Source organism: Pipra filicauda, unplaced genomic scaffold (genome assembly GCF_003945595.2).
Source record: "Pipra filicauda isolate LSUMZ 115617 unplaced genomic scaffold, ASM394559v2 scaffold71_size5581439_pilon, whole genome shotgun sequence".
NCBI lineage: Eukaryota > Metazoa > Chordata > Aves > Passeriformes > Pipridae > Pipra > Pipra filicauda.
The window spans coordinates 3,348,897-3,375,931 of record NW_024104887.1 but is presented as its reverse complement, the minus strand read 5'-3'; the positions used below and the strand labels follow the sequence as shown (position 1 = coordinate 3,375,931).

Here is a 27,035-nt window from a genome sequence, read left to right as displayed (position 1 = left end):
AGCATCTCACTCTGAACCTACATGTCTAGGGAATTGGTGCAGACTCTTGATGTATTAACGCATGTGTTACTTTTAAAATATATCTATCCAAGGAGGGGGGCCAAGCCTGTTACTGGGTCATTCAAAAACAGAAAGTATTTCATCAAAATACAAAGCCCACGAAATCGGAGTGCTGGGTTGGAATCTGGGCAGAACTGGGCTTACTGGGGTCACGGGATTTGCATTAGAACAGGGAAGTGTTTTCATAGGTCAGTGCAAACCAAACAACAAAACCCAGCTCCCTGATCTGTATCAAAGCTCGACTGTGTTTCTGAGGAGTTTTCCTACCAAAGGGATCTTTCTGGAAGCACTGCAAGCCTTTGCTGAGACAGACCCTGCACGTCAGGCAGGAGCAGCTGTGGAGCTCCAACACCCACGTGAAACGTGGGCGGCTGCGCTGCTGAAATCCCTTTGCATTTTTGTCCTGTTCACAGTCTCTGCCGGGCACAGCTCAGAGTCAGCATCCCACAGATCACTTCAACATCCCTGCAGACCAGTCCTGTTCCAGCCCTGGGCAGAGGGCACTGCTGGCATGGAATCCAGCCCAGCCCACACACTGAGGTTGCCTTCCCCTCATTTCACTACCAGATCTCTGTGCTAGATGCAAAGGGCTGTTGCATCCTGCCCCTGCCTCCCAGGAATCCTATGAAAGGAAAGGAAGGGATGTTTTCCAGCAAGACTGATGCTGTAGTTAGTCAATTTGCTAATAAGCTGAGGTGTGAATGGTTTAGGTTTAGGCAGGAAGAGCAGCTGTCCCACTGGCACATCTCTCAGTGCCAGCCTTGAGGGCAACAGTCATCCATAAGGAGGGGCTGTCACCTCCCCAGCTGCCCAGCTCCTGATGGATGAGCTCTCCAGGAGCAGTGAACAGGCTCTGGAGCCTTTCGGGGGAGGGAATATTTTTGTGAATGGATCATGACACAACCGAGGCCTGATTCCTGAGCTGAGCAGCTCCCTCCACCCCCCCAAAAGCCATGTGTTAGCTGCGTCTGTCACGCTGCTTAGCTGTGACAGAACAGTCTGGGACAATGCCCCAGTTTTCCCAGGGGATTCTCAGCAGAAAAGAGCACACTAGAAAGACATACAACGTCAGAACACGAGGCACTGCCTCCCAGGAGAGACGAAGGCATGGGAGGGGGAAAGACAGGCTGTGGGGAATGGCTGCTGGGAGATACTCTCACAGGCCTTTGGCAAGGGAGGTCCATCTTCACACCCCAGGGCTGCTCATTCCCTATTATCCACACTGCTCTGGGGAGGGAGGCATTTCAACCTGCACCAGTGACAAACCAGACAAAGAAAAAAAGAGACTGGAAGGAGATAAAACCCTGTCCTGTGCAGCCTGGACCCATCCTCCTCCTCCTCCTCCTCCCTCTGCTCAGCAGTGAGAAAAATACCCCTCTTTCCCTCCTCAGTGCACTCCATCAGGCAGAGACAGACCGAGCCCAGCCCCAACTGCCTCGAGATAGCAACGAGGTCTACACACATGTGACATGACAGCACCCTCCCTCCCTTTTTTCCTTTCTTCATGTAGCAAATCCAGCAAAACTCCAAGCTCATGCTCACGTGCTGTCCTTTTTGCAAGTGATTTTATTTTAAAACCGAAACATGAGTTCTCCATTTGTTTATCAAGTCCCCCTCCCCCTGTTTTTTTTTAAATAAAATTAATTTATTCTACACAACAGTAAACTCTTCCAGACTCTTCCCTATTTACAAATTAACATTTTTGCTTGCAGATCTTTGCTTCCCCCTCCTTTTCCTATCCTGTGACACAAAAAGTGAGAAACCAGCCAGTATCTGAAGGTCTGTAAGGCAGTGCTCCCATCCAGCCCCTTGGGACCTCAATGAGGAACCAGAGTGATGATGTCTGTGCCATATCCAAAATCACCAATAATATCCAAAATTCACTCTGTGTGTGAAGGAAGCATGTCCAGGTTAAACCCATCAACCCATCAGCCTTTCCTTGCTGCATGGGCTCCTCCAAGCTGGGTTTTAGCTGAGCTGAGGAAGGAGAAATACCCTCAAAAGAGCAAACTGCTCCTGCTGCTCTCTGAAGGGCTGTGTGTTTGGGGAGAAGGTGGCATTTCCTGCAGGAATGAGATCCACCAGCTCTCATCTCACACACCCATGGGCCAGAAAGACAGCTCTCACATCACAGAAGGAGCCTTGGAGACACCTTCCCTGCCCTCTGGAAGTGGGAGGCACAAATGACTCAAGTGCTGGGGACATGCTTTGCTAGCTCAGGAAAGAAGGCACCTAAAAAATAAAAATTTGGCCCAACCCAGTTCCGGGTAAATTCAAGGGGGTTTTTTGAGTTAGGTTGTAGCTTGTCTTGTACCTCTCTTTGCACTAAGTGGTAACTTCTAGCTGCTATGGTGGGGTCTGCTCTACCTGGAAACCTGTCCAGGCACTCCAAAGCCACTTGGCTCAGGTCATGTGAGCACTGTCACCCAGACCTGGCAGCCACACAAGGAGCCAGGAGCCCTGGTGCTGGGTAAGACAAGCTGTGGGAGGCAAACCAAGAGGGACACGCAAGCACTTTGCAAGCAAAGCTGCCCTTCCAGAGGGTCTCCCACCCCACACAAGGCACACAGACTCTGGCCTGTAAAACCATCCTAAGGGCTTCCATGACCTGTAGGGAAAGCATCAATGTAGTGCACATCTGGCCACAGCAGGTTTCTGCTCTACACTCTCCTCCAGGGCTCACCTCCATCAGGGACCTCCTCCTCCAGGTGCACGTAGCTGCATTGCCCTGTCAAAAAGCCACCAAGCAGCAGTGACAACGGCGTGCCTGGTCCCTCCTGGCAGCAGTGCTGCTCCAGCCCTCACTGGCAGGGTTTTACAGCTGCTGGGGAGGGACATCAACCACTGGCAAGGGCAATCCTGCCCATCAGCCTGGCCTGGCCCCCTGTGCTGGTTGGCTGCTCACTCACCTGGCACCAGCCCCACTCCTTTTGCTCTTCCTGGGCATTTCTATTTGTCTAAGAAAAAACCAGTAACTTTTGATAGCAGTTACTGAAGATGTGTAGTGTTTTCATTCCTGGGAGCCCAGCTGAACACCTGCAGGGCAAGGCTGTCCCTCACCTCCAGACACAGCCCCTGGCCTCTGCCTGACCCCCCTGGACATCCCGAATGACCAACAACTGATGCAAAGCAGGGGTGTTGTCATATTTTCCAAGGTTTGCCTTGAGCAATGGAAAACATCGCCCAGCTGTGGCAGAGAGCAGTCAGAAGGCTGAGCTGTTGCCCTTGCAGAGAGCTTAGGTTTTGAGAAAGCAAGGAAGAGACGGAGGAAGAAAGGGATTATCCAGGGATTCTCTGTAGGTACAGCAAGGAGAGAAAGGAAACAAAGAAACACAAAAGGCAGGACAGCAGGAAAACCCTTTCTTGAATGCAATTCATTAAGCTTTGGAAAAAAAACCTTCTCCTGGCAGAGGGTTGGAAACACATGCCTCAGAGGGAGCCCAAAGCCAGCCTGGATAAACCCTCAGTGGTGCCCTCTCAGTGATCCACGTATTTGAGCAAGTCTCTGCACGTAGATCTGCCATTTCCATGGTCATCCCAAAACACCAGAGTCCCTTGGCAGCTGGTTTGCAGGGTGATGGTGCCAGAAGGATGTTGGCCATGCTGGGCTCTCGCCCCAGAATGGATGTGCCAAGGCTCTTTGGCTGGGGAATGGAGCCTGTCACAGCTCCGGGCTGCCATCCCACGATGGTCATACCCGGGAGGAGATGCAGGGAGCTCGGCTCGGCCCTTGGAGAGCTCTTGGTCCGGAGGGAAAAAGAAGAGGCTGCAAGCTCCAAAATGGCACTGACTCTTTCAGCCTCCCAAACCTCCAGTGCTGCCCCAACCTTGGGGCTGGTGCAAGGTCCAGCTGGGACATTGCCTGCTGCTGACGCAGCTCCCAAAAGCAGCAGGGAGCGAGAAGGACGTCCCGGTTTGGTTGCTGGTGGCGGCAGGAGGAGGTGGCGAGGCTGGTGGAGCGGTGAGGGGCACGGCTGCCCCGCTTCCCCCCACCATCCAGCCCCCAGGCATGGGGGGCTCAGTAGAAGGAGTACTGGTTTTCCACGGCCCGGGTCCGGCTCCGGGCGCTGTCAGCCTCATGGTAGTCCTCGGCACTGGCGGTGGGGGGCTCCGGCCGGCGCTCGGTGCTGTCGCTGCGGCTCCGGGGGCCCAGGGCACCCTCCAGGCGGTGGTAGGGTGCAGGGACAGTGACAGGGGGGGCCACGGCCACCCCCTCAGCAGGTGGTGGGGCCGGCGGGCCGGTGGGTGCTGTGCTGCAGAAGTAGTGTGGAGGTGGCAGGTCGACCCGGCAGCCTGGGGGCTGTGGCACAAGGGGTGGCGGGGGGCCGGCATCTGCAAGGGAGACAAGAGCTTGACCCCTCCAGTGCTCCCTCGCTGGCACCATCCCATGCCCATCCTCTCCATCCTTGACCTTGCCCCTCCCCAACCCCCCTTGCCCACACTCCCCCAGCACAGCAGGATGCTCTGAGCCCTGTGGACCCCTCTGCTCCTCTCCTGCTCGAGCCAGGGGACTGACACCCATGGCCAGGGACACGGGGGTCACGCCAGCACAGTCCTGCTGCTGCATGGTGCTCCCTGCCTGCCTTCTATGGGATAACCCATCTTGGCACATCTCCAGAGCCACGTGCGTCAGCACAGGCACAGCTGTAGGGAGGGAATCCCAGGGATCATTCCCTTTTAGTTCCACACAAGGTACCACCCAAACCTCACACCCAACCCTCTACATGCAGCCCTGCCCCTGCCTGGCTCCAGCACCTACCGGGCTGTGGGCTCTGGGCCACCACGTAGCTGCGGAGGGTGATGTCGGCTGCTCCGCCCGACTCCAGGGGGATGGGATGTGTGTGGAAGTGGCGCAGCATGTCGAAGATGGTCTGGAACCAGAGGTGCTGCACGTGGCACTGCCCGCTCTCGTTCAGTGACAGGCGGAGGTGCTGCAAGCACAGGGGTCGGTGGATGAGCTCGGGACTGGGAGGGTGAGACCACCCTTGCAATCAGCAGCAGAAGCCACCTCCATCAGCCAAGGGTGGTTTGCTCCTACCTCAGGATTGTCATTTTTAACCTGCTGTAGGGTGTTTCCTGCAAAACCCTACTCGCTGCAGCCCCAGGAGAAGTTTGGCCCCTCCTAGGGATGAACACCATATAGAAACACCCAGACAAGGGAGGCGGGGTGCAGCCAGGGGGGCTGAAGCTCCAATCCCGGTGTCACAGACAGCCTTGGGGAAGACTCTAGCCCACCTGAACTACTTCTTGCAGGACAAGTGACAAGAACAGGCAGCTATATCCCAACCCCTGACAGCATGTGCCCTCTGCTAGAAAGTCAGCAGAAAACTCCATGTGAGTTGGTTCTTCATAGTGCATTCGTGTACTTTGGGGCACAGAATGAAAAAGGAGAGGGCGGGGGATGATGTGCCAGGCTAGGCTGGGCTTCCATGCATATTATTTAATAATATTTAACCTTATGCTGGCATGGCAGGCACTGATCCAGTTAGGAAAGCATAGAAGGGGCTGAGTAGGGTGCAGAAGGCTCTTGGAGGGACAAGGGCAGGCGGTCCTGGGGCTGCCCTGCCAGAGCTGCTGTGTTTGGGGTCACTGCATGGCACCTGCTTGCTTGCAGAGCAGGAAGGAACCCAGGGTGCTGGGCAGGGCTGGTGCTGATATTCACAGAGAAGCAGAGGACACCCACCTTGGCTTTCCCCTGGAAGTTGAAGGTCAGCACATACTCCCCCGGCCGTGTTTCGCTCTGCCGGATGACAAACAATCCGTGGCTCCGGGCGCCCCCGAAGAGCACCAGCTGAGCCGCCTTGATCCGAGAGAGAGTCCCGTGGAACCAGGGGAAGTCAGAGAGGTTGATCTCCGCCTCTGCCTCGCTGTCCTCCCCTGCCCGCAGGGACAGCAGGTTTTTAGGGAGCACCCAGACATCACCCCCTCCCGCCCCCTCATCCTCTCCCTCAAGAACGAGATGCTGGGGCCGCATCCTGCATCCCGGTACCTGTGAGATGTGCAGTGGGGGAGGACTCCAGGGTCTGCAGGAAGTTCTCCAGTGGGACGTGGGTGAGGAGCTCCCCCAGCGAGTCCCTGCTCCGGCCGTGGGGCACGGGGACGGCGGTGGCTGTGGTGGTGTTGTGAGCACTGGGCAGGGCGCATCTGTCTGGCGGCCTGGGCACATCTGGAAGGGAATTTGCAGAGGGATGGGCTCATGGCTCAGCATCACCCACCACCACTGGACAAAGTTGGGGGCTGTCCTGCTCTGAAGGCAACCACGTTGGATACCCTTGGCTCTCAGAGACACCTGAGAGCTACGTTATGGCTTTGAGGGACTCCCAGACTTTCCCAGATGTAGGTCCTTACCGTCAGCCAGGAACTCGCAGCTGGAGGAGGTTGTCCTGCCTGGCAGACAGGCTCCCTGTGCACAGGACACCAGCTCAATATCGTCCCCGCTGTCCCTAAGGGAGAGCACAGAGCACATGGTCACATGCTGAGTGCCACGCTACAGACACATGCACGTGTGGCACCTCCGCTCACTGGCACAGAATGGGGACTCAGCCAAACAAAATTCCAGCTGTGATCCGGGAGCACATCCCAATGCTCCTTGCTTCCTCCTGAGGAGCTGCCACGAATAGAAGCACCAACACCACAGAGAGGCAGAGCAGCCACCAAACAACATGGCTTTTTGGGGGTGAGAAACCAGCGTGAGAGGGATTAAACCCCTGAAAGCCCATTGTATAGAGTCATGCTGGTCAGTCCCAGCTGCAGGATTTTGCTGCAATCTTGTTGGTTTGGATGGAAATTTGTCACCTTGACCCTCAGCTCTTTGCTTCACAAGACATCGGTGCACCCACACATAATCCCACCAACTTCCACCCTTTCACTTTGACCCTCTGCAAAGGGAATTACCAACCCGTAGGAATTACAACCCTAAAAGACATAAAAAAAACCAAGCCAGGAAGCCTGGAGCAAGCCAGCGAGTGGGAACAGACCAAGGCAGGGGGGCAGCCCCCGCAGAGCATCCCTGCTGCCAACCCTCCCCGTGCACTTCAGCATCCTTCTTGCACAAGCATCCGACTTGCTCCACAGCCTATTTTTATCCTGGCTGTCAGAAAGAGCCTGGCACTGCCAGAGCTGCCGGCAGCACTGGGCTGCTCTTGCTTAACAGCGGCCACGTGGGCACAGGCAGCGAGGAAGCGTCTGCGTCGGTGGTAACGGCTCCCTCGTGAGCTGCTGAATTATTTAGTGGCCAGTACGTGAATCAGCCACTGGGAGTCATTCAGCTGCAGCCGGCTAAAAACAAGAAGGGAGGAAGGAAACCAAAACCAACAGCGCGTTGCAGAAAAGCCGTCGCCGGGTGCTCACGCGGCGGCTCCAGCACGCAGCCCTTGGCAAAAGGATCGGGAGCTGACTGGAAATTCGTTCTTGGCAGCGAGCGCGTGTGTCGGTGTATTAAACAGCTCATTATTATTTGCTCTGGAGTTCATTATTATTTGCTTTACAGTCACGTCCGGAGGCCAGAGCGGGACGGCGCTGGGTGCTAAGCAAACAGAGAAGGCTGGGAGGCTGCCAGAGGGGCTGGCGCGGGGATGCCGGCGGCTCCCGCGGTGGCTTGAGGGGAGCACGGCCGTGGTGCTCGGCTCCGGCTGGAAAACTGGCACTGAAACATGCAGTGGGAAAAAAAGGGCCTTTTCCCAGCCTTGCCTCCCTCAGCAGCCCAGCCTCAGCACTGCTTTTTGAATTATGGGACTTAAAGCTCATCTCGTTCCACACCCCGCCATGGGCAGGGACACCTTCCACTAGCCCAGGTTGCTCCAAACCCCATCCAACCTGGCCTTGGACAGTTTAAGGGATGGGGCATCCGCAGCTTCTCTGGGCAACCTGTGCCAATGAATTATATATTTCAAAAAACAGGAAAAGGAGCTGGAGGAGTAGAAATCTGGAGCACATCAGTGCATCCTCCCCACTAGATGCAGCCTCCACAGTAACCAGCCCTGTAAACCACCTCTCTCCAGCAGAAGGGGGCAAAGGCAGCCTGGAGGCAGCGGGAGACTCTCCAAGGCCCTGTTCCAGGTTTGCTTGAGGTTTTCAACTCTGCAAGCATGGGCACCTTGTTTTTCCAAAACTGTGCCAAGAAGGTCAGTGCCAGGGTTTCCCCAGAGGCTGGGCTTGTCTGAGCCAGCTGAAGGGCAGCAGCATTGGGCACAAAACCTCCCTAATACGTAACCTGCTGCATGGGCTGATGAAACAGCAGATGGGAGGTTCTGGCTGAGTTGTGACTCCAATGACAGTATTGATGCCACTGTGATAGAAAGGTAAATAAATCGATTTAACCAGCAGAATCTTAAATATACCATGGATGCTAGACTGGAAAAAACCATGGAGAATAGCTCAAATACAGTATAAAAGCTTCAGAAGGTGGGTGTGAGAAGGTTCCCATGTTGAGGCTGAGTTCCCAGGTCACCTGCCTCTGCCAGGCTGAGGTGATATGGAGAAGGGAAGGGTGAACAGGCAGCCAGTGCTCTGCAAACACAGGCTGCTAACTCGGCTTTCAGACTGCTCTGAGTTGGGGACTTCTGTAACAACCTGAGTAGCATTGGGGTAACAACCCATGCTCAGGGGTGAGGGCAGCACAGCAGTGCCCAGCTCAGCCCCACATGGCCCCTTCCCCCAGCAATCCTTACCCAGGGTCAATGCAGTCCTGGATATCCGCCACCCAGGAGTGCTTCTGCAGGGAGTCGATGGTCTCCAGGATGTACTCAGCCCCGTTCTCCACCTGCAGGCAATGTGGGATGGTGTCAGCAGTGCTGGGGTCCTGCCACCCACCCCCCATAACCCAGCTGGACCCCTACAAAATCTGCTGCTATTAAACAGGACTTCGCTGAGCATGAGAGGATCAGTGTCCTGCCTCATCCCAGCACAGGGGTGCCAAGGGGTGACCCACAGAGATGTCCTGCTGTGCCCAAGGGTGTGCCCCCTGACCAAAGATGGGGCTCAGAGGAAAACTCCCACCCCACTGTTATTACCACATGTATCACAAGGTTTTTTTACAAGGTTGTTACAGCCTCTGTGGCAAAACCACACCTGGCTGGCAGCATTGGGGGTACCTGGCATTATGCACCAACATAGACAGCATCACCTCAGTGCCCCCCAAAAACTAGCTCTGCACAGGTAGAGCAGAAGCTACGCTGCTCTCTGCCCCCAAACCCTGCCACACCCCAAAGCCAGGAGTTTAAACCTCTCCTCTGTTATTTTTCCTGCCTGCTGGTCCATGAGGCTTTGATTTCTGATTGCAGCGGGGTGGGAAAGAAGCCCACTTTCACGGGGAAAAAAACATTAAGTAAAAATCAGGATGCAAAAGAGCATCCAAAATGGCAAACCCAAAGCAGCTGTGCCTTTCTGGGGACAGGGAGAACCCAGAAGCCCCACACCAGTGGCCGCAGATGCCACGGGATGCTGTGTGCCTCTGGCAGGTTTCCCTGCATCCTTCACGGAGCTTTACACATCGCGTTCCTGAGCTGGCAAAGGAATCCGGACTCCAGGAGGGTATCACATTGCCAGCTGAGACAACCTCCAAGCAAATTAAATTAATCACAAACAACTGAATCGCTGTCCTGAAAATAAGCAGGGAGGGCAGGGAGCAGAGCCCTGGCTGAGGCTGAGCAGTGACCTCGTCCCTGCTGCAGCTTGGGCTGTGCCTGAGTGATCCTGCCCCTGGCAGAGGTGTAGAGAAGCAGCAAAGACCCCCCCCTTAATTTGTTTAACCAGAGCAAAGGAGCTTCTCTGGCTTTCTGAGGACAACACACCAAGCTGATGTGAGAGACATGACTGCTCACTCATGCAGAGCATGACAGCAAGCGAAGCACGTGCAGGGTTTGGGTATTTTGCAAGCACCTGCTTGTGCAATGGAAAAAATTGCGTGTGCCTGGTGCCTGATGGGAGCTGGGGACATGCTGCCTGCTCATTTTTAGGCAATTTGGCAGAAACTATTCTAGTGTGGCCTCCCTAAACAAGGCAGGGGCTTTTCCACCTGTCATAACCTGCATGTTGTGTGTGAAGGTTGAGACTGGGGTCCACATCACACAGGAAGGCAGCAGGGAAACCACAGCACTCAGCTCCCTCTCTTACCCATCTAACCTTCACCCCAGCACCTGTGGGTGTTTCACCCCTTTGCAAGTCCAACCAGCAAAAGGAGAATGGGAGAACAGCCAGAAGATGACCCAGCAAGAAGGGCCCAAACAGAAAATGACCCACAAATGATAATGGATGTGAGAATAGGGGAATAGCATTCTGTGCCCACAGCTGGGAGGGGAGGGCAAAGGCTGGCTGGAAGCAGTGGAAGAGGGGCTCAATGCTGCGCTTGCTGCCTCTGCTCACTCAAAGGATCGATTCCAGTCAATTCCCCCTGTGGCAGGGAAAGCACCCTGGCCAGGACAGGGCAGGAGCAGGAGGTACCTGATAAATCAAGCATTTTTTGACTGGTGGGGTTTGGAGCATTCCCCAGGTAAATTAAAGAAATGGCTGAAGTAGTCACTGATCTGTTAGTGGTGGGGATGGATAAAGCATTTTTGGCTCCAGAAGATGGGAAGAGGACAAGCCCAGAGTTCTCCTCCAGCAGCCAAAGAAACTGACCCTTATGGACACCCAGAAAGCACCCCCAGAGCTGAATCCCCCCCCGGCAGGGATTTGTCATGACCAAACCCAGTCAAACTCATCTGCTCATGCTTGTGACAGCCCCTGGGATGGGAGAAGCAGTGGCACATCCTCAGACTCGCCACGCTTCAGACACTGATGCAACACAGTTGAGGTGGGATTTGTAAGGAGATCTAGAAAACATGATAGCTGATGAGCAGTATTCCAAGAGCAGTGATCAATGGCTAAGAGGCTATTGATGGCTGATGGTCAAAGCTGAGGGATATGCTCATCAAAGGCTCTCCGTGCGTGCGGCTCCTCAGTAACGATTAGGACAAAGGCAAGCGAGGATGCTTGATCAATTCATGGGTGACACCACTCTGCAAGTGTGTTGAAGGATGAGGCAAGAACTGAAATGCTCTTGTCAAAGCTGAGAAATGCTTAGTGGAAGAAAATGCCTCCAGCTCAAGGACAAGGGCAAGCTCTGGGCTCACACCGATTGCTGGGGGTGTCTGGGCTGGGGAACCACAACTCTGGAGCAGTTCTGCAGAAACCATTGAGGGGTTACACCAGCCCACAAGCTGCGTGTGAGTCAACATCATCATCATTGGGGTATGAAGAAAACAACTAGATCAGCTTGGGCTGGATAAAGAGGAAGAAGAAAGGAGAAGCAATCAAAGGAGAAGCAATCCTTCCTATCTGCTCTGGGACATGGCCCCATGTACACTTTGGGGAATTCTCTCTTCAGAGCCTGCAAGGAAAGCAAGGAGAACCTTGGGCCGGTCAGTCTGGATGGCAGAAGACTCTTGAGGTTGGTCTTTGAGACACAGAAGGCAGTTGAATGACCCTCCTTGGCCATGGTGGACACGGAGCACAGCAGAGTCTGAGGCTGAAGAGCAAGAAGCCCTTGGGGCAGGGAGGAGGTGCCAGGAGAAGGTGTGGGACCTTCACAAGGAGCTGGGTTTGGTGGAAAATGATTTCCAATGGGAATGTGTGCCAGGGCCAGCAGGCTACCAGGTGCAAGGGTTTTCACAAAGCCAGGTTTTATTTTTCCCCTCCTCTGCTTTCACAGTTTTCTAAGCTTTAGAGCAGGTTCATTCAGCCAGGAAGCCTGGCCCCTCCGCTCTGCTTTGCCACACACTCTTAGGGGAGAAGCTCTTAGGGAGAGAAGTGTTTTTTGAGCAGAGGTAGGACACAGAAATGCTCGAAATGCTGGTGTCCTCCATGTACATGTGCTGCCTCCCAGCTGGGCACATCCCACAGCTCTGATGGAGAGTGCGAGTCCACACAAGTGGGAAAGTACAACCCCATTAGCTGGAGAGAAACACCACGTCCAACAACACATCCATCATCATGGTGGCCAGGACCCTGCAAAATTCAGCCCTGATCTGCCATGACAGGCTGTTGCCTTCCAGCAGAGCAGGAGGCAGCATTAAGCTAATTAAATGCATGATACGGAAAAGTCTTTTTTGGAGAGACTTTCACACTCTGCTCGTGCCCACAGACTCGTGTGGGGTAGTTGATCCCCAGGGTCTCAGTGGCCCTGCACTGCTGTTCCCATAGAGTCATTAAGGTTGGAAAAGACCTCCAAGATCATGGAGTCCAATCTTTGACCGAACACCACCTTGTCAACTAGACCAGAGCCCTGAGTGCCACTGCCCCGTGTCAATGAAACAGCCACCATGTGCCACCAATCCAGGGCCATGGCAGCCACAAAACCACAAGCAGCTGCACCAAGGAGTATCTTCCCTTGCAGGTTGTCCCTGGACACTAATTTAACCTGTCTCCTGGTGACACAGAGAAGCCAAGCTCCACAGTGAAAGCCAGGCAAACAGCTCGATCCCAAAAGACCCAGGTGTCAGGTGGAGGAGGCAGGGATCCCATGGGGGGCATTAGTGCTGTTGGCATCTCAGCTCCGAAAGCCAAGGCAACGATCCCCTCAGGAACTGAGCATCCCTGCAGCAGGGGCTGGATGCAGGTGCAGATGGGGTTCCTGCAGGGATACACACCCTGCTCTCACCTTTAGGACGAAGGTGTTGTCTTTGTCGGGCATCTCCAGTGGCATTGTGGTGCGGACCTCGATGATGGCCGACAGCGGGATGCTCACCTTGGGTTTGGAAGCCTGGGAAAAGAGGGGGAAAAAAAAAAACCAAAGAAAATAAATTAAAAGAAATCAATGAATAAAAAAAGTCACTCAATTGAATCAAACTGTCCCTGGGGTCGATGCAGTGGAGCTCTCAGAGGCGAGATCAGCTCAGCCTGTGTGGTTATTACAGCGGGGGAATAAACAGCATTGATTTCCCTCCCGTTCTGATAACTCTGAGCTCTTTGAATTAAACCAAGAGGAGGCCCAGTGGAAGGCAGGGAGGTGCATTTAAGTGCCAAACCTCCTCCTTGCTCCAGCACAGGCTGAAGTGCCAGCTCTGCCAACACCACTTACTCCTCTCCATTTTAAACCCTCTCGCGATGGAGATCCGCCGGGAGAGAACTGTGCTATCCGATGGGGGACGCTTCCCATGCGGAAAAGCAGCTCCCTTTATCCAGCACAGGAGCAGCATTTCAACCGAGAAGCTCCGACACAGCAACCTCAGCCATGCAGGGAATTTTAATTACATTAAAATAAAGAAAAATGAATTTCCCCCAGGGCCCCTGGCACCCGCCGGAGCCTTGATGGGGGGGCAGGACCTGGTGCCTCCCACTCCAAGTGTTTGCTGAGCAACAAATTCCCCAGATATTTGTTTTAATTATAACAAATCCCCCCAAAGGAGCCTGCAGAGCTGCTCTCCAGGGCTCTGGGATTCGGAGCATTATGGATGTGGGAAGTGGAGATGCAATTTAGTCACTGAAACCTGTGCCTGGTGCCTTGGGTGCAGGGAGTAGGATGAGGCCAGGGAGCAACTCCTGGCTGCAGGTTACCAATAACGGGCTCAGTTCCCAATTTTATTGGGAAATGAAAATAAATACATCCAAGACAGAACAGAAACTGCTTTTTCCCTTCCAGGATGTTTCCGTTTCTGCCAGCCCTGGAGCCCCAGCGCTGCCTCCAGACACGTCTCAACCGTGCAAGGCTCTGCCCATCCCCAGGGAATTTTTCCATCCTGGTGTTTGCACAGGAGAAGGTCAGAAAGGAGGCGGCAGCTGCTTCGAAAGGAAAGGAAACAAGGTGATAATTCACCGCTGAGCCAGAGAAAGGGCTTAGAATCACAGAATGGTTTGTGTTGGGAGGGACCTTAAAGATAATCTCATTCCAACTCCCTCTTCTCCGGGAAGGCTCTTCCTTTTAAAGATTTAAGGACATGGCCATAGTTTTTGTAGGGTCTGTGCAAAAACAAAGTTGTGGCTGCCACAGAAAAAAGCTGTTTTCTTCCAGCTGTGCCAGACTGGTGCCACTTTTACAGCTGAATCGTTTGCCAGATGGAAAGCAAGATGGGATGAGGGGAGAAAGCTGTAAACTAGAGCAGGGTGTGATTATAACAGAGGAGCAGACAATGTTCATAAAAGTTGCTGTAAAATAATTTCAAAATTGATTTTTAGAGACAAATCAAGATACACTAAAAAAATCCCTCTATGAGCTCTCTCTAAAATGTTTTAAGAGCAGCAGTTGTTCCATTTTAACCCAAGTTTATTACCCCTTAGGTGCAGCTGATGAGCCAGCGCTGCTCCATGCAGCCCACACCCACCAGATCCTCTGTGCATAAAATCAAGGAATGGTTGGGTTTGGAAGGGACCTTAAATATCATCTCATTCCAACCCCTTGCCATGGGCAGGGACACTTTCTACTAGACAAGTTGCTCCAAGCCCCGTCCAACCTGGCCTTGGACACTTCCAGGGATGGGGCAGCCACAGCTTCTCTGGGCAACCTGTGCCAGGGCCTCACCACCCTCACAGCCAAGAGTTTCTTCATAATGTACAATCTAAACCCACTCTCTTTCAGTTTGAAGCCATTCCCTCTTGTCCTGTCACTCCACACCCTTTCCAAAAGTCCCTCTCCAGCTCTCTTGAAGGCTCCCTTGAAGGCATTGTGCCATGGACATGGGGTTGTCTCCTTCCAACCAGGCCTTGTGCAGTCCCTGGGCTGCGGAAGCTCCCAGTCCAGCTCCCAGTGATGCACACCATCCATACCAGTGCTGAGCCTCTCTCCAGAGAGATGCACTTTAAATGCACGTTTTGTATTTTATCAGAAGGATGGATGTTTCAGTGAGAGGCACAGACCAACACCCACAGAGCCAATGTTCACTCTGACCTGCAGGTTGGATAGGTTTCAATCACATTTTCCCATCCATTCACACCTCAACCATACAGTACCAGACCTCCCTCTGGACTAGAGCTGGATTTCATCCCAGCTCAGCACTGGAAACAAGAAAAGCCTCAAGCAAAACCCAACTGCTGCTTGAATTGCTCATAAAAACAACAGTGGAGAAAAGCCAGGACTTACCTTTGGAGGGACATAAAACTCAAGGAGGAACCTCTCTCCTTCCACCTTCACCGCTTTCCGGAGCAGGAGGCGGCACTTCTGCCACTGTGAGCTCCCCACACAGTTCGTGTCATCGGCCACCATGTAGCGCAGCGTCCCCTCCCTCTGGATGTCCACCAGCTCCACCTTGGAGGAGGGCACCTTGGACAGGCGCAGCTTGTGGGTCCATTTCTCCCGGGGGTCCCCAGGCTCCTTGCCCCCGGCCGGCCACAGCTCCCTCTCGGCCCTCCGGCCGCCCGGGGCAGCCTCGGCGCCCGGCTCCGGAGAGGACTTGCGATGCCACATCTCCTTCATGCCATCCACCACGCACAAGCTCATGTTCCTCAAGGAGAAGCCTTTCTTGAACTTGGGCTTGGCGGCGGCGTGGATGGAGACGTCCTCCGAGCTGCGGGACTGGCCGTAGGAGGACACCTTGCGTGCCTGCACCTGCTGCGCCGGGGTCAGGTACCGGCTGGCACCCAGCGGGGTGTCCATGCTGTCCAGGGACTCAGTGGACGTCTCCTCCTTCCTCGGGGTGACCTCCCGCCCGTAGGGGACGTGGCAGTTCTGCAGCCCCACGAAGGGCACGATGTTGTACTTGGTGGGCGAGTCGGACACGAACACCCGGCTGACCTCCAGGCTGAAGATGTCCAGGAAGTTGGCAGTGAAATGGTGGGAGAAGGAGGTCTCTGCCCCGGGGGTGTCGTAGTGAGGGTTCTCCTTCAGGAACTGGCAGAACTTCTGGGCGAAGTCGACGGCGGCCGCCTGGGCGTGCAGCTTGCAGAACTCCCTCCAGTCGGGGAGCGGGGAGGAGGGCTCCTGGCACAGGGCATCGCCGTTCATGGCTGCCCCATTCCACCTGCCGGCAGGCTGTGGGGGCAAGGGCACAGCGTGAGCCTGGGCACGGACATGGGCAACCCACCTTGCCCCCCCCCCCGACACGGGGGTCTCCAGGAGCCAGTCTGCAGCTCCTGTGCAAAGGGAAACGCTGTGGGCAATTGTCTGTGTGTCGCTCTCTCTCCACCTCATACACTAGAAAAAAATCTTGGCCCCGGCAGCAGCCATAAATTGTACTTATTTTACGATTATGACCATGCAAAAGCGTTATTGATTTATCATAAAACCGCTAAGGAGTCCCCGACCGGAGGAGCCCGGGGGGATTCGCCTTCAGGATTTCTCTCGCTGTGTGTCCGCCTGGGCATGGCACAGCTCTCCACAGGGTGAAGGAGTATCAGGAGTCCCGGCAGTGCCCACACTTCTGCACCCAGCAGCTGGTCCTTCTCTTTCTCCATTCTCTATTTCTGCCCTGATCCTTTGCCACATGAATTTTGGTATTTCACCCTCCTCACTGGAGCACTGTGGGGTAATGGATAACCTGGGACAGGTCCTTGACAGAGGCCAAGGAGTAGATGGGGTACAGGGGGAAAAGAAAACAAAAGCCAGACCCAGGAGCACACCAAAGCTTAATGGGAGCTGCAGACCAGACCCACGTGCCCATGGGAGAAGCATCACTTTGCCCAATCTCCACACTGGTCCCTCTCCCAGCAGCCATGGGCCTGCCAGGGCATGTGTGCAGTCCAGCTTGGTGCTTATGCTGCACTTCCCAAACATCTACCAGGCTTTGGGTAGTGTGAACGGCTTCCCCGGGGAGACCCCGGCAGCAAACGCATCTTAAAAATCATCTCCCAGTGGTGAGACTGCTTGTGGTCTACTGGTGACAGCGAGCCTTGGCCAGTGAGCAAGTGGAGCACTGCTCAGCCCACGTCCCCAAACACAAGGTCCACATGTTCAGACACCCCTCCTTCCCCCCCGAGGGCAGCAGTTTGGCAAACCCACCTCAGCCAGCTCAAATACAGAGCCCAGGGGTGCCTGCAGCTGCCGTGCTCCAGGCAGGAACTGTGCCTGGGGGATCCAGTTCTGGAAGGACACGACAGTCCCCCCGGGTTTTGCTGTTCTCCATTCACAGAGCAGCTCTTTCCCTGGATTTTGCTGTTCTCCATTCACAGAGCAGCTCTTTTGCTGGCGAGGGATTACTCCTGCTAATAAATCACGCGCAGGATCCCGCCAGCAGCTTACACGGCCAATAATTAATTACTGCTCGGATGAACTGCACAAGCCACGGGATCAGGGCAGGCACTGGGGACTGGGATAACCCGCTCCTTGTCCTCCAGACCCCAACCACGTCAGTCACCAGACACAGGCAGGACCAAGCCCCAAAGGCTGCGATACAGAGCAGAAGCTGTGGCCAGGAACCGGTTGCCATTTCCCCAGTACATCCCTACGGAGATGAGGTACCACCTGACCTACCAGCACAAAACATCTGAGCTCTCCAGGAGCACCTCCATCCCAGGAAGTGGCTCTCCACCCCCCTCAAACAAGGAGAAACCCACACAGGCAACAAAAATCTCAATAGAAACACGATGCATGTAGCATCTTCCCACCTTTAAGACAGGGATGCTGCTTGGTGCCCTGGCTGTGCCAGGGAGGCAGTGAGGACCTGCACTAGCCCCTCACATCCCACAACACCATCACCAGTCTCCAACAGAGCCCCAGCCCCTGTAGAAATCCCTGGCAAGGCTCTCCCCAGCATCACAGGGCTTTCCTGGAGACCTGAGCAGGGAGCCGTGCCAGCTGGGAAAAAACCCATCCCTGCAGTTTAGGAGCAGTGTCTGAATTTCCCCAAGAGACAACAGGAAAGTAACAGAAAATGCAAAGCTGTTTGTTACCCGCCCAGCAAATGAAATTCCTAATTATCCATCCATCACCAAGCAGAGGATTTAAAGACTCGGCTTGTGGCAGCAGTTACTGCCCTTTGAATTGAAAATTCACAGCCCCAGCTCTGCCACGCCCCGGGAGCTGCCCTGGCACCAAGCCCCAGGCCAGGAGTATTTGGGCTCAGGGAGAAAAGGGAGATGAAAAGGAGTCTCCTGCTGCCAATCCAAGCAGTCACAGCAAGATCAAGGAAGGGGGAAAGGATGCAGAGGGAAAAGAGGAGAAAGGGGCTTAGGAGGAGGAGAGAAAGCCCCACAGTGACGGGTTTAATTGCATCTGCCCTGGGTATCGAGCCCAAGGGCTTTGCTGGTTTACCCCCCCCCAGATGGGGCAAGAACACTTCTCCCCATCCCTCTCTCCAGGAGGTGCTCAGAAGGAGGCCTGCCTGCCCGAAATCAAGATACATTGATACAACAGACTCTGAGATGTTAAGGGGGAAAAAAAAAAAAGAAGAAGAAAAAAAAAGAAAGGCACTTCAAAAAAGATCAAGCCCCAAACAAAAAGCCTCGAGATCCAGGCACTGCAGCCGGGCTCAGGCTCGGAGACGCGCACGCAGAGGCATCACAGCATCTTCCTTTCATCTGCATGGGGATGACAGACTTTAAAAGGCCAATTTATAAAAATGAAGGCTAGAGGAGAGACATCTGGCAGGTCTGAGGAGGCGGGGATTACTAACCCTGTGCCATGTATCCAGCCCCCCCTGCCCGGAGCTGGTCCATGAGCCCCCCCCTGCCAGGGCCCAAGAGCAGGGGCTGGGAGTGGGTGCGGTGGCTGAAGGCAGCCCCCCGGGGCCACAGAGCCATCCCCGCCCCTGGTTCATTGTTTACCTGGTTTCTGCGGGAAGCAGGCTCCCAATTATCTGTGTAGATTTACCTTTAATCTGGGTGCCTTCACTCCCCTCCATACCAACAGCTCTGCCCCACTTCTTGAAATAACTTATCATGCCACAGACAGCATCCCCGGGCAGAGCGGTGGAAGCGGAGACGAAAATAAGCTCAAGATGAAAATAAGCAGGAAAACTGCAATTGCTTTTTGGAGGGGAAGGGCCATCCACTGCCAGCCCGGCTTACCAAGGGCTGCAGGGTGCTCTGGGCACTTTGCTAAGGAGCCAGATCCCTTGGGAGGTGCCATCAGCCCACTCCAGAACTGGCCCAGGGGCCACAGCTTCGAGTCCCTGGCCTGGGTGACACAAAACACACGGATATATAAAATGAGGTGGTTTGTTGTGAAAGGGAAGCCACAGAGTGGCAACCACGGCATCAGGCTGGTGATGGGCTCCTAACCCACCTGCATGAGTCCCCAAACTCCTCCCAGGGCAGTGCTGTGTCTGCTGTCACTGTCACTTGGGAAAGTGAGTAAAGGTTTAAAAAAAGAGGGGAAAAAAGAAGGAATTTCTGGAATTGGCCAAATGGAAACCCACATTGGGATGGCAGGTGAGAGCCAGCCCCTGGCAGTGATGTTAGGACAGTCTCTCCCAACAAGGTATGCTGAGGCATCCCCTGCTCTGGGGGGTGCACACAGAATGATCTGAAAGTCGAAGTAAAGCTACTGACCTCAAGAAGAAATGAAATTTAAACTGTCAGCAGAAGCGCAGGAGAAAAAAAAACAACTCCCCGGTGAAGCAGGAGTCAGGGAGCAACAACAAAGCCACTGGGATTTGCTGAACCAGAGGCGTGGGGAGGAACCAACATCTAATGAGGTGTTAATAACCCGAATGCGCAACACCGGTCATGGGATGGGCAGCACAGCCAGCCCGGCACTGGCTCTGATGGCTTTATTTAAGGAAACATCCCTAATAAAGAGATGTTTCCCTTCCGGGCAGCGCAGCCAGGCTGGGACAAAGTAATCCTCGGTGGGCAAAAACACTGTCTGGTGGAGGTTGTGGGTGGCAAGTCTGAATCCCTCCATCCCTGCCTGCATCCCTCCACCTCCACCTGTGTGGGAGAGCTCCGGGGGCAAAGCCAGGGAAGGACGGGAGAGGAAGGAAAAGCCTGCATGGGAGGGTGTGCAGCAAATCCCTGGCTCCTGGGGAAGGTGGTCCCCAGCCCAGTCCTGGCTGCCTTGGTCCAGAAAGCTGCTTGGCTTCCAGCAAGATCGGTTTCCAGCAAGATCGATGCCACTCAAAGCCCCAGCTGGTGATCCTGATCCCTCGGGAATGACATGAGGAAACCCAGGCACCTGCTCCCCCAAGAAAAGCGCCTGACCTAAGCGTGCCATGCCAGAGGAGATCCCCGAGTCACGAGCAGGTCGGAGAGCAAGGCGATACGTCCCGGCCCCCCCGGCGCGAAGTGATCCTGGCAGGCAGGCAGCTCCCGACACACAGGCAGAGGCAGCCCCTCCGGCAGCTCAGGAGGGAGCCTGGAGCCTGCCTGCACGGCTCCAAGGCACTGCCTGCCCCAGGCACGCAGGAAAACAGCTAAAACCGGGATGGGGACTGACTGCCCTTAGGACAGTGGGGCAGAGTGAGCATCACACAGAGCCGGTGGCAGGAAGGAAGCAAGGGCATCATCCCTGCTCTTACTGTGCAAGCACAACGGGATGAGGGATGCATTGGCCACAGAGACGATGTCCCCCCATTCCACAGCAGACCTGAACCATGTAAAGACCAAGCAACCTCCTCCCAGGGTGTTTCTTTGCCATCTCGAGGGTCATCCCCAGCCCCTCAAGACCCATCAGAGCTTTAAGGGCATGCAGAGGCTGAGCTGAGGAAGAGAAAGCCATAAGGTAGCAGAAGCAGAAGTTACCTGCCCTCATTTCACATCCCCCAGACCCCTGGCCATCCCCACCACAGCCCCAGCGTGGGAGAAGCTGATTTCTCTCCATACTCCTCATTGCTCCAAGCACTATTTATACTATTTTGATCTTAAATCAGACTGGCTGCCTGAATCGGATAGAAATGGAAACAATCTTTGTTCCTCTCATTTACTGTCCATCCCACTGAAATATTAATCAAACAGCATTTCAGCCTCAAATTTTACGGTCAAACCACCTTCCTTGAACCAATCCCTTGGTAAGTGCATGCTTTGACTCCCTCCACTCCAGATGCACTTCAGGGTCCACCTGACACTTGCAGCCTAGAAAATATTTTTCCAGAGTGAAAAGGTTTCAGGCCTTTTTCTACTCCCCAATGAGGGATCTCTCTGGTTGCAGCATCAGCCAGACCAACCCTCAAAACAGATGCACCAAAGCACCCAGGAGTGCTGGATGGCCAGGGCAGGGTTTTGGGGTGCAGGTGCTGAAGGGACAGATCTTCCAAAGAGAAAACAGGCAAGAAATGACCCTTCTTCCTGCTCTTGCACACATGGTGGTCTCCCCACAGCGCTGTGTGATATCTCCCAGTTCTGCATCCCGATGTCACCCCCAACACTCCTGCCAATAAGCAAATGGGCCCATGACAGTTCCTCCAGTAAAACCTGAGATTTTCTCCATTTCTCACTATTCTGACCATATCACAGGGTTGTTCCTATCCCTCCCCTCCAAAATCCCCCCCCCAGTGTACGTTATACCTCCCGTGCTGACAGCTGCTGGAAAATAAAGACGAGTCAATAGATAAGATCCACTGGATCTTAGATAATCTCTTCCCTGAGTAATTCCATCCAGCTTGCAGGGAACCACGCTTGCCAGCCCATGCACAGGGCTGGAGCACCACCCAAGCTGGGTACACTGGTGTGGGACCCGAGGGACACGTCAGCCACAGGGAGCGGGTCCCCAGGGTGCAGTGACATGATGCTGAGCAAAACTTTGGTACAGCTGGGCATCATGGATGAAGCTTGGGCCTTGGAGGCAGCTGTGTCTGGGAATAAAGCAAAGACCTCCCCTCAATGGCCCAAAAGAAAAGATATTAAAAGAAAATAAAAACAGAGCTTTAGGTAAAGGAGTCAGAGGCTGTTGTCCATTCCCTCTCACTTGGATGCCACCTCACATGCCTATCTCTGGCAGGAGAGACTTCCCACAGAAAACTAACCAGTCCAAAGTCTATTTTTAACTACCACAATAGCAGAGCCTCCCCCAAGGAGTGGCTGAAGCCCTGTCCCCAACCAAGCAATCTCACATTTCCCTCACTAAGCCTCGATTTCCTTCCGCCTCTCAGCCCACAACAAAACCCTCCTCCTCCTCCTCCTCCTCTCGCCTTCCCATCCTTGGAAAATTATTTGCACATCCACCCACCTCCAGGCTGTGGGTGCACAGTGTCCTGTGCACCTGTTACACATTAACCACTGACCTGGTACCCGGGGGCAGACCCTTCCTGGACTCAGAAATGCCAAACAACAGGAGATTTATCTGCTCGCTCCCCACCGCTGGATGCACCTGAAACTCAGGGGATTTAAAGAAAAAGCCCCACAACATCAACCCAACTGCACTTCACAAAACAGATGCAAACTCTTTAAAGAGATTCCTCTTGCCCTGTGGACCGTTATGCCATGGAGGGGCTCCTTGGGTGTTTTTGAGGGGAGAGCTGTGTGAGTCAGTGGTGCAGGAAAACCAGGAAAGCACATCCTGATGGATACAGCACAGCCATCACTGGGGATCCCCCACTGTTATGGCAGAGAACCCCCTAAGATTGTTTTTCAATTAAGGCACATAATAAACATCAGATAAAGTTACCCAGTTCTGTAGAAAATTTCCTTATTATGTTTTTGTGTGTTGCAGATCTAATTCCCCACACGCATCACTGTCTCATACCCGCCTGCAAACAGCCTTAAACTGCTGCCTAATGGTATCTGAGCTTGGGAAATTCAATTCTTCCCAGCGCCTCACCCAGGACTGCTACAATCACTGCTAATTGCTTAAGTGGTGTATTAAGCAAAATAAAAATTCCAGTGGGCATTGAACCCCCCCCTCAACCAGATGATGCCAAAACACCCTGTTACGGCTGCCAGCCCTGACTGGAGATCCAACCTCAAATATCTTTTCCTTTTGCTGTGCAGGGATGCTCCTGGGCAGGCAGACCTTCGCACCCATCATGGCCACAACCACGTCAGAGGGACTCACAGGCTGTGTCCAACTTCTCCACCATCCCTTTTCCCAGGGTTCTGCGATGCCATCGCAGCCCATCTCCTGCCCCAGGGTCTTGACTGCCAAATGCTGCCAGGACCCAGTGGAGCAGGGCATAAACCAGCTTCCATCATCCTGATGGGACCCTGGAAGTGGATGCACACTGGGTCCCACTCCTGTCCCCCCAGCTCCAAAGCATGGCACAACCTGTGCGAGTTGAGTCTCATCCCAGACCCAGACCCCGCACCAGCAGTGCGGGCGCTCCCACAGCAAAGGGATTCTCCAAGCCCTTCTGGCTTTCTCTTTAACAAAAGTCGGATATGGGCTGCAGTTTTCCCTTTAGGGATGACCTCTCCTCCTCTCTGCTGCAACGGAACCAGCTGGGATTCAAATCCGTAATTCCTGGGAGCGTACCACGTGCTCCCCGCAGTCCCCAGGTTCCCTTTGCCAGCCTCCACGGGGAAGTGGAGCACCGAGCCAGGCACAAGTCTCCAACCCTTATCCCACCACCTCACTGGCATCCCCGGGCAGGGAAAGCAGCCGAGGTCAGGCGAGGGCACCCACGGGCGGGTGCTCCGGGAAGGGAGCGCTGCCAGGAGCGGCTCCGCTGGCCTGGGGCTGGGAGCACGGCCCCGGGGCACCCCGGCCAGCCTGAGTCAGCAGGGCCAGCAGATGTGCAACCATCATCTGGTTTCTGGGAAGAAGAAGAGGAGGAGGAGGAAGAGGAAAGGCATTAGCCAGCAACATCCTCACCTCGAAGAGATGGGTGATTTCCCTCCAAGGAGGAAGGACAAGAGGAGGTTGGACAAGACCACCCAGCCACGAGGGTGTATGAGATGTGCTCACAGTCCAGGAGAAGAGGGAACAGACCTGATGGCTCAGCCAAAAGAGGCAGCCCTGCAGTCAAGCAGCCACTGCAGCCCTGAGCCAACTGAGGGTCTCACACTTGAGGAAGGTGGTGATTTTAACCCCAAAGCCACACCCAGAGCAGGACAGGGGAGCTCCATCCTGCAGCCCCCAGGGCTGACTCATCCCCCTCTATGGCACAGAATAATGGTCACCTCGTGCTGGGTGAGACACCAGACAGGGCAGGCAATCCCATGCCCTTCCCAAGCACGTGTCAACAGGCTGGAGCATCTCCACGAGAATTATCCAACTTTTTTAGAAATCAGTTATATCAGTTATTTAGAAATCAGTTATATCAGTGGCCCTGGGCTGCACTGAAGCATCACAATGATGGTGAGACACTGGGAAACACCACTGAAGGACACAGAGGGAAGGTCCAAGAGCACTTGCTATCCCATCTAAGCAGATCCCCTGGCAGCACACACCCACCTGTCTGTACAAACACGATGGCCAAGGGCCTCAGGGAAAGGGGGCTGAGAATTTTGGAAGAGCCTGTGGAGTTTAGGAGCATGATCCCTATTTAGAAAGGCATCCCCAGATGCCTTTCTAAAAATCCCTGTGGAGGGGAGTTCTGAGTAATCATAGAATTGTTTAGGTTGGAAGAGACATCCAAGATCATCAACTTGTTCCTCCAGCACTGCAAAGGCCACCACTAAATCATGTCCCCGAGTGCCACATCTACATGTCTGTTAAATCCCTCCAGCGATGCTGAGTCTGCCACTGCCCTGGACAGCCTGTTCCAGTGTCTGACAACTCTAGCAGTGGAGACATTTCCCTTAATATCCAATATCCCCTTAATATCTTTGCCCTGGCACAGCTTGAGGCCATTTCCTTGCCTGTTACCTGGGAGAAGAGACCGACTCCACCTGGCTCCACCCTCCTGTAAGGGGGTTGTAGAGGGCGAGCAGGTCCCCCCGAGAGTCTCCTTTTCTCCAGGCTGAGCCCCCCCAGCTCCCTCAGCCGCTCCTCATCCACTCAAAGACAAATCAGCAGGGCCTCCTGGGGATTTTGGGCAGAATGCTGGATGGACAGAGCTGTTTTACCTCCTCTCCCGTTCCAGTTCACAGGGTCCCCAAAGCGTCAGCAGCCTGGCTCTTCCAGGTCAAATGCATAACTTCAACTCATCGATTTCCATGCTGGAATGAGGGACCAGACCCACTCAGAGGGACCTGGAAGGCAAAGGATTGGGCTGTCAGGCCCTGGAGTGAAAGCAGTATCCTTGGGCACATCTCACCCCTGAGCCACAGCCCTGTTGGGCTCCAGCCTGACTCCACCAAAACTAGAAATAAGCAGAAGGGCCAGGGAGAAAGTCCCTCTGCTTCCCAAGGGCCTCCCCGTGGTGCTACCCAGGCTCAGCAGAGCGGGGCTGGAGGAAGCTCGGGAGCCACAGCAGCCTCACAGGGGTCCCCGGGGCCCCGCGGGGATGGGAGGTACCAGCTGCCGGAGGGTCCGGGGAGACCAGGTGGGGACCCCCCCAGAGCTGCCTGCACCCCTCACGCAAAGCCAGGCAGACAATAATGATTGAAAATCACGGAGCATCCACGCGGGGTGCTGCGCGCTGCCTGCGCCCCCAGCTCCGGGGCTGCCGCCCCCCCCAGGGCTGCCCCTCATCCCCCCGGGGCAGCCCCCACGGCCGGGGGGAGCCCATCCCCGCGGTGCAGCCCCCCATCCCGGGGGCAGAACCCCCTCCCGTGGGGCAGCCCCATCATCGGGGAGCCCAACCCCTTGGTGCAGCCCCGCATCCCCGGGGCAGCCCCCCCTCCCTGTGCAGCCCCCATCCCTGGGGCAGCCCCCCCTCTTCCTGTGCAGCCCCTATCCCCGGGTCAGACCCCACTCCCGGGGCAGCCCCTCTTCTCCCTGTGCAGCCCCCATCCCTGGGGCAGCCCCCCATCCCCGGGCGCACCGGGCCGAGCCGGGCACCGCCGGGTCTGCCCCATCACCGCCCCCCGCCGTCCCTCCCGCCCCCGCCGGGCCCGATGCTCACCGGGAGGGGGGGATGACCCAGCCGCGGGGGGTGGGAGGCGGCGGCAGCCCCCGGCCCGGCGGCGGCGAGGGGAGGGGGCGGCTCGGGGACCCTCCCGGCTCCACCGCGCCGCAGCGGCGGGAGGGGGGGGGGGGCGGGACCCTCTCCCGGGTGGGGGGGTCCGCTCCTGAACGGGGGCGGGGGGAAAAACCGGGAAAACAAGAGCCCTCCTCCCTCCTCCGCCCCTCCGCCGCCGCCCCCCGGCGCCGGTACCGGAGGATGCGCTCCCCCGGCCCCGCTCGCTGCTCCGGCTCGGCTCGGCTCAGCTCGGCTTGGCGCGGCTCGGCTCTGCCCGGCCCGGCCGCCCCCCGCCCCGCCGGCAGCGCCGCCCCCCGCCCCGCCCACCCCCGCCCCCGCCGCCTTAAAGGGCCCCGCCCGGCCCCGCCGCCCCCCCTCGATTCGCAGCGCGCCGGGCTGGGGACCCCCAGGGGCGGCACCCGGCGGGGTGGGCACCCACCCCCACCGAGCACGTGGGCCGGGATGGGGCCCGCGCCAGAGAGGGCGCCCCAAATGTCGGTGGCACCGCAAATCCTCGGATGCCTCCCCAGATCCTCGCACGGGCACCCCAAGTCCTCGGGTGGTGCCCCAAACCTCAGATCTTCAGTGGGGGCCCTAAATCCTCGGACAGGCACTCAGCCCCCGCCAGGGACACCTGAAATCCTTGGGCGCCACCCCAAATGCTTGGGGGGAGCTTCGAATCCTCAGGTCATCAAACCGTCAGAGGGCACCCCAAGACTCGCAAATCCTGGCAGGGCACCCCCCTGCCTTGAGAAGGGGGTACAGCCTTTTCTCACCCCGTCTACCAGCCCAATACTCATTGTTAGGCTGCACAGGAGAGGGGATTTGGGGTGACCCCCCACATCCCCACATTCCTGGGGTCACAAGGCAGCGCAGTGTGACTGGAGTGGGCTCCAGGGGCAGGTTTGGGATCCAACCCCAGAGCCCACCTTTCCTGTCCTGCTGGTGGATTTTGAGGGCTCACCTCTGAGCACCTTCCCCTGCCAGGGGATTCAGGACAGAGGGAACCCCAGGACAAGGGAGCTGAACCCCATAGAGGTTTAAGGGATGTAGTGAGGGGTCACACAGCCTCCCAGACCTTTCACAGCCCCCCCCAGCCTCTCCCCGTGGTGTGTCCACGGGTGGATAAGGATGAGTCACCAAAAAAAAAAAAAAAAAAGAAAAAGAAAAAAAAAAGGAAAAAGAAAAAAA

The 27,035-nt window shown here is 55.5% G+C and overlaps 1 protein-coding gene across 1 annotated transcript; it reads right to left on the bottom strand.

Annotated features, from left to right (window-relative positions):
* Positions 1 to 1,606: 1,606 nt before the first annotated feature.
* Positions 1,607 to 25,871, bottom strand: SH2B2 (SH2B adaptor protein 2). Its single transcript, XM_027734470.2, has 10 exons — positions 25,788 to 25,871; positions 24,847 to 24,972; positions 15,113 to 16,000; positions 12,698 to 12,799; positions 8,730 to 8,821; positions 6,409 to 6,503; positions 6,050 to 6,226; positions 5,744 to 5,937; positions 4,820 to 4,991; positions 1,607 to 4,392 (listed from the first exon to the last, which is right to left on the bottom strand). The coding sequence occupies exons 3-10, from the start codon at positions 15,971 to 15,973 to the stop codon at positions 4,079 to 4,081; spliced, it is 2,007 nt and encodes a 668-aa protein (XP_027590271.1). The 5' UTR covers positions 15,974 to 16,000; positions 24,847 to 24,972; positions 25,788 to 25,871; the 3' UTR covers positions 1,607 to 4,078.
* Between the last annotated feature and the right edge of the window lie 1,164 nt (positions 25,872 to 27,035).